The 14,328-nt window shown below is 29.0% G+C and overlaps 1 protein-coding gene across 1 annotated transcript in view; it reads left to right on the plus strand.

The window, feature by feature from the left end:
* The window catches only part of LOC111036010 (gastrula zinc finger protein XlCGF49.1-like), a 4,081-nt gene extending 1,089 nt beyond the window's left edge, over nt 1-2,992 (plus strand). Inside the window, exons 2-3 of the mRNA XM_022317874.1 lie at nt 786-1,327; nt 2,850-2,992. Of these exons, the coding sequence (XP_022173566.1) occupies nt 786-1,327; nt 2,850-2,992 (685 nt within the window). The remainder of the gene's footprint in view (nt 1-785; nt 1,328-2,849) is intronic.
* Nucleotides 2,993-14,328: the final 11,336 nt, after the last annotated feature.

A 14,328-nucleotide genomic window follows, 5' to 3' on the forward strand; every position in this document is an offset into this window, starting at 1 on the left:
ATTTATTTTTAAATATTATGTGGCTTAGAGATAATTTCTGAAAATTAATAAATAAAAATTTTTGGCAATGGGTCTCGCTCTATAATGCATAAAGTGGCATGTGGGTCAATATAATGTTTATGCTTAATTTGAATTGATTGAAATAAAAATTCATTGTACATAATCGAGACATCTGACATTCCGTCGGCTTTTATTTTTGATATTTATTTTGTGATGTTTTTGCGATTTGCCTCTTTGTACAACAGTAGGTTTTATTTATTTTTGTCAAAAACTTTGAATTTGAAAATTTCATAGTGTTTATAAAATATGATAAAATACTTTATATGTTTCAAGGAAGTACCCACAATATTGTTTCAACAAAATAACTGATATTAATTTTCTTTTATATATTACCTACTTTTGCCTGAATTGGACCTTTCATTAAATTTATATAAAAAAAAGAATCTATTTAATATGGTTGTAAAATGATAAACTTATGAGAAAGTACGATTTTAATTTAAACCCTTAACTATGTAAATTTAAATATTGTTATTTTATATTTATATTTTTAAATTGTATGCAATATATTTAAATAAATCTGATAGATATAAAATAAATATTTAAATATTTAAGTTTTAGTCCATATGTTTGTTTGATATGTTTTTTTGAATATACAAATAAATATATGATCTATAAAAATAAATCTTCAAATTTATTATTAAATCTACACAATGCTTAGTTATATTTTTTTTTCGTTTATTTGATTAAGTTTAAACATTTAAAAATACTTTAATTTATTTTTTTAGAACTATAGTTGAATTAGTAAAAGTAAATTTTATTGACGGATCGGAAATTAAAGGAACAGTCTCCAACGATAGCAAGTCTTCAGGATTACTGCTGACTCGTATGAAGACATATAACTGCTTAAGGGAAAATCCATTGATCCATAACTGTAATAAAAACATTTCTACAACATCCAATGTAACTGTTACAAAGAAACACAACACAAAAAAAGAGCACAAATGTAATGTCTGTGATAAACTGTTTCCTTATCCATCAAAATTAATTAGACATACAAGGATGCATACTGGAGAAAAGCCGTATACATGTGCTATCTGTTGTAACCGGTTTTCTCAGAAATCAAGTTTAACCAAACATTCGAGGATACATACTGGTGAAAAGCCGTATGCATGTGCTTTCTGTCATAAACGGTTTTCTACTACAACTTACTTAAAAATACATATAAGGATACATACAGGTGAAAAGCCGTATGTATGTGATATTTGTTATAAACAGTTTAATCACAAATCAAATTTAAGACGCCACACAAGAAAACATACTGGAGAAGGTATGCTATATCTGTGATAGTAGGTTTTCTAAAATACAAAGTTGTATATGTGAAACGAAGACACATATAAACATATTAACTAATAACTATTATTGTGATGGTCTTTAGGCTGAAAAAATATTATTAAGGAAAAGTACGTTACATTCCTTTGTTTCTTAGACATCAATATGTTAGTACCTATTAAGGCACTTTACATTGTACAACTTTGATAAATCTTCTCTTGAAATTGTAGGTACCTACATTTGATATTCTTATCTCTATAAAATCTGCAAACAAGATATCAGATTCAAACTTCAAAAATAAAATATTCAATATCAGTGACCGCATTTGTAATATCATTCACACCATTTTGAAAATCATTGATCATAGTAATTTACAGACAATCATTGAATAAAATGCACAACTACATGTGTATTCTCGCGAAGGAAAAACTTTGTTCATGTTATTGTAATACATATTATAAGGTGTGTCTTTCTTAAGAATTTTTAGATAGGTATTAATAATAATTGGTTTATATATATACAAAAATGCATTGAAATATGCATTTTATTTTGTTGTAATTTGCAATAAAAATATAATAAAATAAACTGTGAATTAACTAATATTTCTTAACTATCATTAAGTGAAAATAATGCATATTTTTATAAATTTTAAATAAATTGGATAAAGTTACTTTTTATATAAGACTCATCTTTTTTATTATTCTTACTTTTAAGAAATTCGATAGTATTTTTATGTTATTTCTGTCACTGCTAAAATTTTATATTTTATGACATTTAGATTTTTAGTGTCATCTAGCTTTTTTCACTCCTTTTGTTTCAATGCATCATAATATGTCTTACATGCATTTTCGTGTTAATATTCAAATATGCAATAATATGCATTAAATGTACCTACTTAAAATATATAAAATAAAAAATAGATAATTTTGTATCATTCATCATCGTGAGAAGATTTGTCGACGTTACTAACGAATTAAATTTGAAAAATAAAGTTGTGCAAAATAAATACCATTGGATACATTTTGCCCTGATATTTATAATTGTATGTTAACCGATGACGATTGACAGACACTTCCATGGCTTAAAAACCTTGTGACAATATTCGACCAAATATTATTTATTATATTAGTTATCGTATGTTTTACTAAACATAGATATTATAGAATATAAACTCGCATGTTTACATTTTCCCGGTTTTGTTAATATTTCCCGTACAAGACCGTCGTCATCCTTTTATACACGGACTATATATGACCCAAAGACCATGACTAGGGAGTAATATTATCTTATTTTATTAATACCACAGTACCGACGTTTAAAGTGGGACCTTCATCTGACAAGCTTTTTTTAATTTATTTCAAGTTGGGTTAAATATTTGTCGTTCCAACATTTCCAGTGATATCTGCGTTAAATATTGTGTATAGATCTGGAAACTATCCATCCTTACCTGATTTCTTGTATAATCAGTCTAGTCTAGTCATCGTTACTAGAAGATTTAATTTTATTAATTGAAATTATAGAACCTGGTATGGATGTGGTAAAAGACATTAAAACATTTATAGAGAATCTTAAAAAGTTTGAAGCTATAAATCTATGTTATAGTGGTTCTGAAGCTAGCAAGCCTATCCATATCTTTATTATCTATGTTAGAGACTGTCTATAAACCCTCGTTAGCATTATTTGGAGAATATAAAGGTATTCCCGTCATGGCCTCTTGGAGAATTTAATGATGGGCATTATATCTGTCAGAGTCTGATTATCAAGTGGGGCATATTAAAAGTAATGATAATAAAGTGGCAAATGGACTTTCTACATTACCTGATAAAAATGATATGAGAAAGAAGTGAATGTGAAGTGGGAAAGATTAAGGGAAAATTTATTGAAACAGTAGAGAGGGAGAAGAGAAAAGAACTAAGTGTGTTGGAAGAAAAGGAAACTATTAAAATAAGTGAAGGTTTCTATTGATGCAAAAATTAATCAAAAAGAAAAAAGTGAAATTAATGAAGAAGTGAAAAGGAGAATTAATGAAAGTTTAGAAGATGAAAATGAGGTCTGTTTACCTAAAATATCTAAAAAAAAATAGGGAAAACCCAGATAAATTGAATTTATGATATTTCTTATACAACTATTTAGGATTTATAATTGTTAAGTGTATGTATGTATTATTATGTGTTTTTTTTTATTAATAATTAATTAATTAAAATGATTTTGAATAATATAAATTTGAAAATTTGATTATGTACAAATTATGTATTGATATATCACGTTATAACCATTGAACTTTATATGATAACTAAAATTTTCACCAGCCTTAAGATCAATGTAAACATAACCGAGATAGTGTGTTATAAAAAGACAGCAGATATGAATGGTGTCGCCGTCTCTTTTTATCACACGTACTTATGAGAATTATGATTCTTCACCAATAAATTTTGAATAATATTGTTGTTTTTAACATTTTGTTTTATGTTTTAAACTCAAACTTAAAAAAATTAAAATAGTGGGTATATAAGATTTTAAAAAGGTGAATTTGTGTTGTAGTGGTTTCAACTGTGCTAGCTCGAGTGATGTTAGAAAAGACTTCTCATTTCACAAGTTAGTATAAAGAGTTAAATAGTATTATTGATTTTACACATTGATCATTTGATACAAATGTACATAATATGTGATTAATATTTTGAGCTATACAAATTTAGCATCATATTTATTAACAAGAGAAAATTAACTATTAATATATTTTCTGCACTTGAGTGCATACACAATGTAAACAATTGAAACAACAAAAACATAGTTCAAAGTCATCCCTAAGGCATACATTAAACAAACTTATTTTATTTAATCATGTTTAAACTGTGTTATATAATATCTGTAACATATGTCTATTGAGTTATTTTAATTACCTGTGTTATAATATAACTAGTTTATATTTAATTAAACTTTCATACCTAATTAAACATTTTTTTCCATATAATATAAGGACTCCTGATCATGTATTATAGTTATTGTATGTGATTTTATTTTATTGTTTTATTTTTCAATTGAAACAATACATTACAATACAGTGGTATATAAATCAATTCGTTAATAGACCTATTCATACTTATTCGTCCAAACGGTATTTCTGGTGGAATAAGCATTAAGCAATCGCAAACGAATACCTATATTCTAATTTCTAAACTTGAATTTGGTATTTTTTTCTATATTTATAGGTACTATTTAATAATAGTATGCTATATAGAATTGTGGTGGCCCGTCCGATAAAGTTATGCTCGTTGTATTGATTTGTCACCACCGTTTTATATTCGTTTTATATTTGTATACACAATAATTTTATTTGTATTTCATAATTAATAACCTATATATTTAGTGGCGCAATTCGCACTTATATGAGGGGGGGGGGTGATTTTGTGGCTGTACCATACTTTTTAAGTGATACAATATTATGCTTGTTGGAGTGTGTACTCATAATAATATAATATGTTATAAAATCACTTCACGAGTAATCTTTATAATCTTGTAACTATAGGTAATGAAAATAAATAAGTAAATCCAAATTTTTGTTTATTTATTTAGGTTAAATATTATGTGAGTTTAGAGAATAATTTTTTTAAGGGGTAATTTTTTAGAGGGCATAGCCATTACAGCAGAAATACTACAGCCCCCTTCAGTTGAGCTTATACCGGTAATCTATATCCATTGTTCATTATTTTATTGATTATTTGCAGATTTTAGTTAAAAGTTAAAACTTATGAGGTAAGTACTAATATGGCATAAATACACGTACATGGATTATATATAGTATCTGGCTACAATCGAATAAAATAATAATATCTTGGACCATAGTAATGATATTTGTTTATTTAAATATCAAAGTTGTAAAAATGAACTACGGATATTCATTATGAAACCGGGCACACGAGAGGAAGGACGCTGGCTGTGTTACAAATCATGTCCATGGAACCGTAAAGGAGCTTAACCAGACATATTGTACCAAGGACGAATAGAGGACTATAGCGGCGGGTTGTCGGACCAGGACGTCATGTGGCTGAAGCCGACGGGCCTTTGCGGTGATCGGGTAACGTTCTCGTTGGGACCTCGAAAACGACTTAACGCAATGTACTACAACAATGTGGCCGAACGCGAATCAGCCGGCGGAGTGGGAGGATGCGAGCTCGACGGCGATAAACATAAAACATGGCATGCAGCGGCACTTACTGCAGCAGCCGCCGCCGCCGACAGAGGATCAGGATCAGCAGGGCGAGCTTAAAGATTAGCCTACGCTGAAGGACCGTGCACTGGAAATGCTGACGCGTGTGCTGGAAGCCGGCCCACCCGTGTTTGTTCTGTGCTTGCGAAAGCGGCTAGGCAAATCGGACGAGAAAGCCAGGTTGCAGATCAAGGTGTGTGTGCCGAGTGAGTTTCGGAACCGCAGAGATGGTGACATGATCGAGGAGGAACAAAATGACGGTGAAACTGAAGGCAATAAGAAGTGACTTAGTAAATACAAGGCAGTTAACTTATCAAAGCGCTACAACAAATGTAACGATTTTACCACAATACATGGTACCAAATAAAATGTCTATATTCTAAGTAAGTAGGTACCTATACAGTAAAATGGATTGAATTTTTAATGAGTGTTAATCTATAGAATATAATATAACAAAAAGTCAAAAAATCAAAATTTTTTATTTCGTTTCATTATTTTCAGCATACAAATCTAACTTTCAAGTTTCCTGCAATATGCAGTGGCTGGCGTTCTTTAAGAACGTTTCTATTGAAGCTGCCACCTTCACACTTCTTATTCTTTAATCCGTTTCACAGTCACCAAGTTCCTCCAGTCACCATTTCCCGGTCCGATGCACTCGAGTACTCGACATGACTCCGATCTGCAGCCAAAAGCTTTCTAGTCCGAACCGCCCGGCTGACCGCACAGAACGAACGCGGGTAGGTTTCCAGGACGCGGCCAGCGTTTTCGGGGGTCCTTCGGCAAAGACCGATCTTTAGACTCGTCTATATAGCTGATCCTGATCCTGGTCCTGCGGCTGCTGCCGCTGCGTGCCATAATCGTCGTCGAGCACAAACATCCTCTTGCTCCGTCGAGAGTGCTGCCGGCTGAATCGCAGTCGGCCATGAGTTGTAGTGCACTGTGTCGTGTCGTCGTGGCCCAACGAGAACCACCCTGGAGGCTCGGTCACCGCCGACATCCTGGTCTGACGGTCTCCGCAAATCTTCTATTTTTTCCTTGGTACAACATATGTCTGAGACCATGGACATTCGCCGATTTGAACGCACCAACGTGCCTCCCCTTAAATATTTGTCCGGTTTCTTCTAACGATTGTGGCCGAAAGTCAAACGCTAGAAGCTAAAAATATAGAATGAAAATAAAGAAAATTGTATAGATCGTTATTGATTATATTATAATTTTTTTTTCTGTTCTAAAGTGTAATAATATATGATTACAATGTTAATAAAAAAAACTGTATGGATTAATATTGTTTGTATTATTATTTTTTTTTTATTCATAATTTATAATATTAATACTTATAGTATACATGTATAATTAGTATAGCTAAAATGACTATACACCGACACATGTTTATTTTTAGGAGTCTCGGGGACTCGACCTCGGTGTGTGATAATATTTTTAGGGATCAGGGTTATCTTATGCGAAGCTAAGTACACAACATATATGTATAATAAATATTAATGTATAAAATATGTAATGTATCCATATTTAAGCATTAGGCGTATTTATTAACTATAACTGAGGGTTACCGATCGGGTCATGGTGTGTCGCGGGTGCCAGTATCCAAATGTGGGTTGATTGGTCGTCCACGGGTCTTCTTCGGGTTGTTGTTAGCCCTCGACTTCCACTCTCGACCATCGACAGCCCGGAGTTCCGGACGGTTATGAACACGACGCGTGCTAATAACCGATATATGCTAATACATAATATATATTGTATACATATAGATATGCACATTTTCCATTACTAACATTCAGCATATTAGCCCGTAGCCGTGCTCAACGTAGGAGTACTGTATGATGTCGATGACGGCAATCGTTGCATCACTTTTTTCAATGCAATTATAATCTAAATAATACTGCAATGTTCGATGATACATTTTTAATTTTTACGAATTTGACCAAGTTCACACAGATGTAGCACATCTATGCCTCTATGAATCTAAATTTGCTGCTGATTAGTGATTACATAATTTAATTTTAATTCTTGAGTCCTGACTCCTGACTTGTAAGTAACATTTTCATAGAATTTTGACTGAATATTAACGAGTTCATAAATATTTACATCCTCAGTTATTACTTTTTATGGATGGAATTTATCAAATCATAACATTTATAACTTTTTAAAGTCTTGAAGTTATATTACAAGGTTATTCATACATAGGTTCCTATATGTATACATTTAAAACCTAACCTAACCCTTTACAATTGTTATAATATTGCACCTATGGATAATTTATGGTTAATTTTTACCGATTTGTTTAAACATTGGTTGCTTTAAATAATATAATAAATATATCATTTATAAATCCATTGTTTAAGTAGTTTTAAACCTGTGGCATGAATAATGTAATAATACGTTCCCTAAGTTTAAATTGTCAAGTATGTGTGTATTAGGCACATATTGGACCAATGGCATGATATAAATATATCCGTAATTTCAATATTGTCTTGTTTGTATATTGTTTAGTGCCACTGGAAAGTATTGTATCCTGAAGGCTTGTACGACAGAATAATAATGATAAAATTGTAGCTAATTAATTTAAGAACCTATTGAAAATGTTGTAAACAATTAGTGTATTAATATGTACATATATGTGTAAGCTTAATTATAAATAATTTGTTGCATGTACATTTCAAGACTTTAATTCTATAAATATTATTTATTTAGTCAAACAAATTACTGTTAAAATAAATCAAACATTTTGAAATTTCAATCGACCCATATTCAGCATTTAGTTATGAAAAACTGTGTAAATCTCTAAAATACATTATATTGTTGCTCAGATTTGTCTTTCGAATACAATTTACTTTTTAATTTAATTTATTATAGGTACATATCTTTATCTTGATGGCTCACTCATTATTATACTATGCATATACTGAAATGTATTAAATTACAATGATAATACTTCATATTAGTAAATAACCCTTACATATCAAAATCATATTTTCCACATTTTAATTAAGTATTATTTTCCCATATTTTATTAAAATACTCATTCATATTATAGCTAAATAACGAAATTTGTAAAATCTAGAAATAGTATTAGTTTCCTTAGAATATATTTCACCCATTTGTTGGTAACAATACTTACCAATAATTACAAATTATAACTTATAAGCTAATATTGTTGATTAAATCCTAATAGTCTATTACTTTAGTCTGTCATTATATTATCAGCGTGCATTTTATACACAACACACATACCCACATTCATTTTAATTTTGTATTATTTATATTATATTTGTATTCCATATTATTCAAAATTAGACATTAGTAATTACAATACTCAGCTGGCCACTTTTTGAGTTTTTCCTGAAATTCTTCACTACAAAACATAGAGTAGGTATAAAAGTTATACCGAAATCTCTACTTTTTAATTCATATACGAAAAGAAATAGAAAATTATTTATTCTTCTTCTATAATATATTATGAAGATATATCAGTTTCACAAGGGTCATTTTTCCTGATTTAAATATGGCATAATGAAATATCACTATCACATACAATTCAGAAGATCCTGTATGTTAAAATTATTGTCATACTGTCATACTGATATCTTTAGACTTTAATACATTGAAAAATGGTAACATTGAAAAATAAAAACATTGTTGGATTTAAATATTTCAATAGACTACAAAATAAATAAATTATGTATAAATATTTGTAATTGTATTATTTTGGAATTATTATTGTATTGACTGTCAACTTTTTTTAGATAATCAAGATAATTGCTAAGGAGTGGAAAAAATCTAGTTGGACAACTAAAAATTATTGTGCTAATGTTTATATTTTGTAATTTGCATGATATTTTATAGTTAATTTAAGTGAGGTGACAACATCAATCATTAAAACTCAAAAAATAAGACAATGTATATTGTGTTTAAAGTTTAAACACAAAATATAATATGTAGATATGATTAATAATTATATATAAATTACTGCTAAGTAACTAGTGTAAATTCTCAATATATTTTTTTTTACTTATTTAAAATGAGTTTAAAATCAAATTAACATTGAAACTATTTAATGTTATATCTGTAGGCAGTAAGTGTATTAAAAGTACATTATTATAACCTGCAGTTTTTTGTTGTCATAAAAATGTCACTCATTTTCGTCGTTGTACCACTTTAAAATTTCATAATTTAAATTTGACTTCCATCAGTTTTTAAGTAAAGCCAAAAAACTAAGCAAATCATTGTCTTAAATCCTGTTCATGACATTGAAAATATGAGCTTTAATGTAAAATATAATTATTTAATTTATCAGTGTCTTATGTATCTATTATTATGTAATATTAACCTGTTAAAAGTTTTATTCAAGTGTTTGTTTGTATAGTTTATCCAGATTTATAATAAATGGTAATTATAAAACCACTGTTCAAGATTGCGCATTCAATATTAGGTCTAGGTGCATTATTGTTTATCTTGATTCTTAACCATTAGGCAAAAATTGAAAATATGAAGAGATCTTTTCAAAATCAGTGTGATACACTAATGCACAAATTATGGATTCAAACTAAAACATTAAGTTTTTTCATTAATTATACTTCTGTATTCAATACTATACAATTCCATAATTTTGATAATTGTTGTATGACTAATCATGTCACATAGGGTGATAATTTATTTTTTAGTAGTTTTTAGTAGTATTGGTATTTGACGCCAAGTCAACATGTTAAAAAAGCAATAAAAGAGTCAGTTAAACCAACAAGTATACGACTAATTACTATATTACAGACTGCAGTGATTTAAAAAAAAAATTAACCGTTTTTACTACTGTATTACAGACTACAAACACGACTGTCTACTAGAACTAGAGATACAATGAAGGGTTATTCTTGTAACATAAATTAACAGTCACTACAACTTTTTATTTTGTAAATACATGTACTGGTACCACAGTATTTTTTTGATAATAGGCAGTAGTGATAAACCATGGACAACGGACTACAATAATTCTGTGTGTTGCAAATCGGGAATTCGGCATCATAATTAACAATTTTTCGTCGGCATGGAATAAAAATTTAATCAGGATCGGAATTGACTAACAACAGTAGTAGTCCAAGTAGTTATACATAGAAAGCCTTTATAATAAGAGAGTGGCCGACTTAGTAGATAGCTGCTATTTTTCGTCCAATCTATTCCCGCTTTCTTTGTGTTTGAAATTTAATTATTATAAAATGATATTTGACGTTCATAATTTGATCCATTATTTGGTTCAAATTTTTAACTTTTGTTTCTGTTGATATTGTTGATGTTTTTGTCCATTACTACTCCGGTATCATTTCTCCTTCTAAAAGATCATTTTAAACCACCTTTCACTCCGGTTAGAACAACCATACGCACAACAAGCCGGAAATCTCACACAGTATTAATAAGGCTCTCTAGTTATACAATTTTACAGTTATAAATAATGGTATGATAGCGTGTTATTGTGGGTAGATAGTATCAGATATCAAAACTGTAACTGCTGACCACGATTAAAGATATACTGGTTACACATCAGTACATCACGGCTATAGATACTATGGTTGCACGACGATGAAAATTTTTTGACCGTGCAATGTTCTTATCAAAAACCTCGTGACTGCTAGCGCTTTCAGCGGAACTTGTAGTCTACCTAATCAATCAACTCGGTTCACCTTCACTTCACTTGAATGAGTTGAATTACTAATCTCAATTCTCAATTCTTTTAACGATTCTCAATTACCTATAATATACCTATATATACCTATAATTATGGCTATATAGTATATAGTTCCACCGAGGCACTAAATCATATTAAATCATAGCTCTCGCAAAGTTTCATATGAATATCATTATACTATAAGATACAATATGCATAAGTCATTTTTCGTAGAATTGTAAATTAATTTGTGTCAATTCTGAATTATTTGAAATTAACTGTGGAACACTAGTCAAAGTCATGTGAGTTGCCGATTTGGCTCACTCTGATTTAACTCATTCAGCTCATCTTTGATATTCAACTCTTTGAATCAAATAGTTCATGAACTACACACATAGTACATAATATGACTTATAGCAGGACACAGAGATTATAAAGTTATTGATTTTGTGATTAGTAATAACAGTTAATAGGTAGGTAATTATTAATATTTTGTATTTAATAAAACAACTATTATTATACACCTATATAATATTTAATAGTAATTAAACTGCATTAAATATTAATATTCACACAAAATAGGTTAAATGTAATCAAATAAATGTATATTATAATAGGTACATAATATATAAATATATTTATGTATGAACCAACTTTGAAACTTTTTTTTTACTTTTGTTCACTTTTTTAACATCTTGATTTTTTAAATAACTAAACTGTCTCATTCTCATAGTGATGTATGAAACAAAAATATCAGTCAACATATCTGTTTTATGTACTCCACATGGAAATGTTAGTTTATTGACATTTGTTTGAAAGAATTCCTCATACGTGTCTTCAAACGGATTAAGGGATGCTGCATGTTTTATAAAACATACTTCTAATGTTTCTAGGATTTTGTACAAAGTATTGTTTGGGTGAGTTAAAAATCCTCTTGTTTTTAAGTTAACCAAATCTGCAGCTTGATTATTTGATTTCCAATACTCTGTTTTTAAAGAATTTATGCACTTTTCACATTTTGTTTTTTTTAATATTTTTTTTGTAATATATCTGTTGAATTAATACATTATCATTTTTAGGTATCAATAGTCTTATAAGCTATTATAAGTTGTATTTGTTATGCTTTTTTAATAATTACCCGGCTAAAAAGTAAACTATACATTCAAACACTGAAGAATCTATATTACTGTAACTGTGTTCAGTGAATACATCATCAAAAGTCCAGCAGTCTTCTTCAATAATATTATTTAGCTTTTGTTTGAGTTTAAAAATCTTTTCATTTCTTTCTACTACATTACTCTCATTATTAAAAATATTTTTTAAATCACTTAAAGTGATTATTGGAACATTTTCTAAAGTAAAAAAAGTAAGTTGAACAAAAATTAGGTAGTTTAAAATAAAACAATTTAAATCTAATATAAATTTGTATACCTTCTAGAATACTGCAATTACCAGTTTTAGGTGGTTTAATCATAGAATACACAGAAAGCATACGATACAATTGTAAGAAAGTTGGCGTTGATGGATGATCATTAGGACCAGATGTCTGTCTAATGATACCAAAAAATTTCTGAAAAATATTATTGATTTTTAATAATGTATAATAAATATCAAGTACCTATGTATTTTAATAGTATTTAAAAATTGACATGACAAATAGTATTTTACTTCCAAACAGTCTTGATTAAATTTATTTGTTAACACATATGTGAAATCACAATTAGCATGAAGATAGTTCACCAAATCAATTGTGGATTTAATTGTTACTCTGAGACCTTCAGAAGTCTGTTTAGTTAAAAAATCATCGTCTTTAATTATTTTCTTGATTAAATTCCTCTCCCAGTTGTTGAGAAACTCTAATGCATCCTTTAATACCTTTAAAAATACGAAATTTTTAAATGATGTGTACCTAGTACAAACAACTCTAATTACATGCATTATGTATACATAAAATAAAACATATATAATCATATTTTGTACATATATGTATATTTAAATACTCCCCTATTCTACTACAAACATCAAACATGCAACACAAAGCAACACTTGTGTAAAACCTGTAAATCTTTACTATCTTTTCTTAACCCTTCAGCGGGAAATTTTCGATTAAGGGCATCAAACAAATTATTAATAAATAAAGTAAATTTAACTGTTTCTTCACTATGATTAAACCCCGGAAATTTTTTACTTTTAAAAAACAATATGCCATCTGCCATTGACTTGCTGAAAACCTAAAATACAATCATAAAATTGTGTAGGGTAGGTTAGGTTTAATGTTATAATTTATATAGGGGTTTCAAACAAATTACTTGCGCGGCATATTTCACTTTCATTTTAGAAAAGTTGTCCAATTGAAAATGGCTTTTTGTTAGTTTTGGACAAATTCTGGTTATTGCTTTGCTATCGTTTTCAAATACATTTTCATATATTTTCCATTGAATTGGAGAAAGTGTGGGGCAAATCTTTAAATTAAGATCATAATATAAAGTTTTAATGAGCACAATATTATTAAATTAATGCATATTGTATAATTTACTTGAAGAGTTTTTTTAGTATACAACCGATTTCTTATTGTTTTTAGTAAATGTGGCGCATCAGAAAACACAAACACTCTTCGGGTGTTGTCAAATGGATTCACAAATGAATTTTGAAGTTGATCTATTTTTCCACTTACACCCAAAACATTCCACAATGTTCTATTGGTAGATGCACCATCACTCGTTATCCCTAATACTTCTACACCTGCATTTTCAAGAAGCAGTATGGCTTTTGTTACTATTTTTGCCAGATCGATTCCTGTATAATTGGGTAATATTCACAACGTTTATTCACAAGTCACAACGTTTATTTATATTAATTAAAATTATAATCAATTATAATTAGGTACCTTTCACTGATCCTCTAGAAGTAAAAACTGCAATGGGTTGATGTAAATTCTCAGCTAAGCCTTGAATCATCAACACAAGTGCGTGATTAGCTTTTTCCAATGATTTATTTTCAAAATCATCTCCCAAGTCTTCTAAGCCATGGTATGTTAAGCTTCTTGAGTTCACACTTATATTTTCTCTTAAAAAAATTTCATCGTACACCAATATTACTTTTTTTTCATATTTATTTTTCA

Source organism: Myzus persicae, unplaced genomic scaffold, assembly GCF_001856785.1.
Source record: "Myzus persicae strain clone G006 unplaced genomic scaffold, MPER_G0061.0, whole genome shotgun sequence".
In the NCBI taxonomy this organism is placed as follows: Eukaryota; Metazoa; Arthropoda; class Insecta; order Hemiptera; family Aphididae; genus Myzus; species Myzus persicae.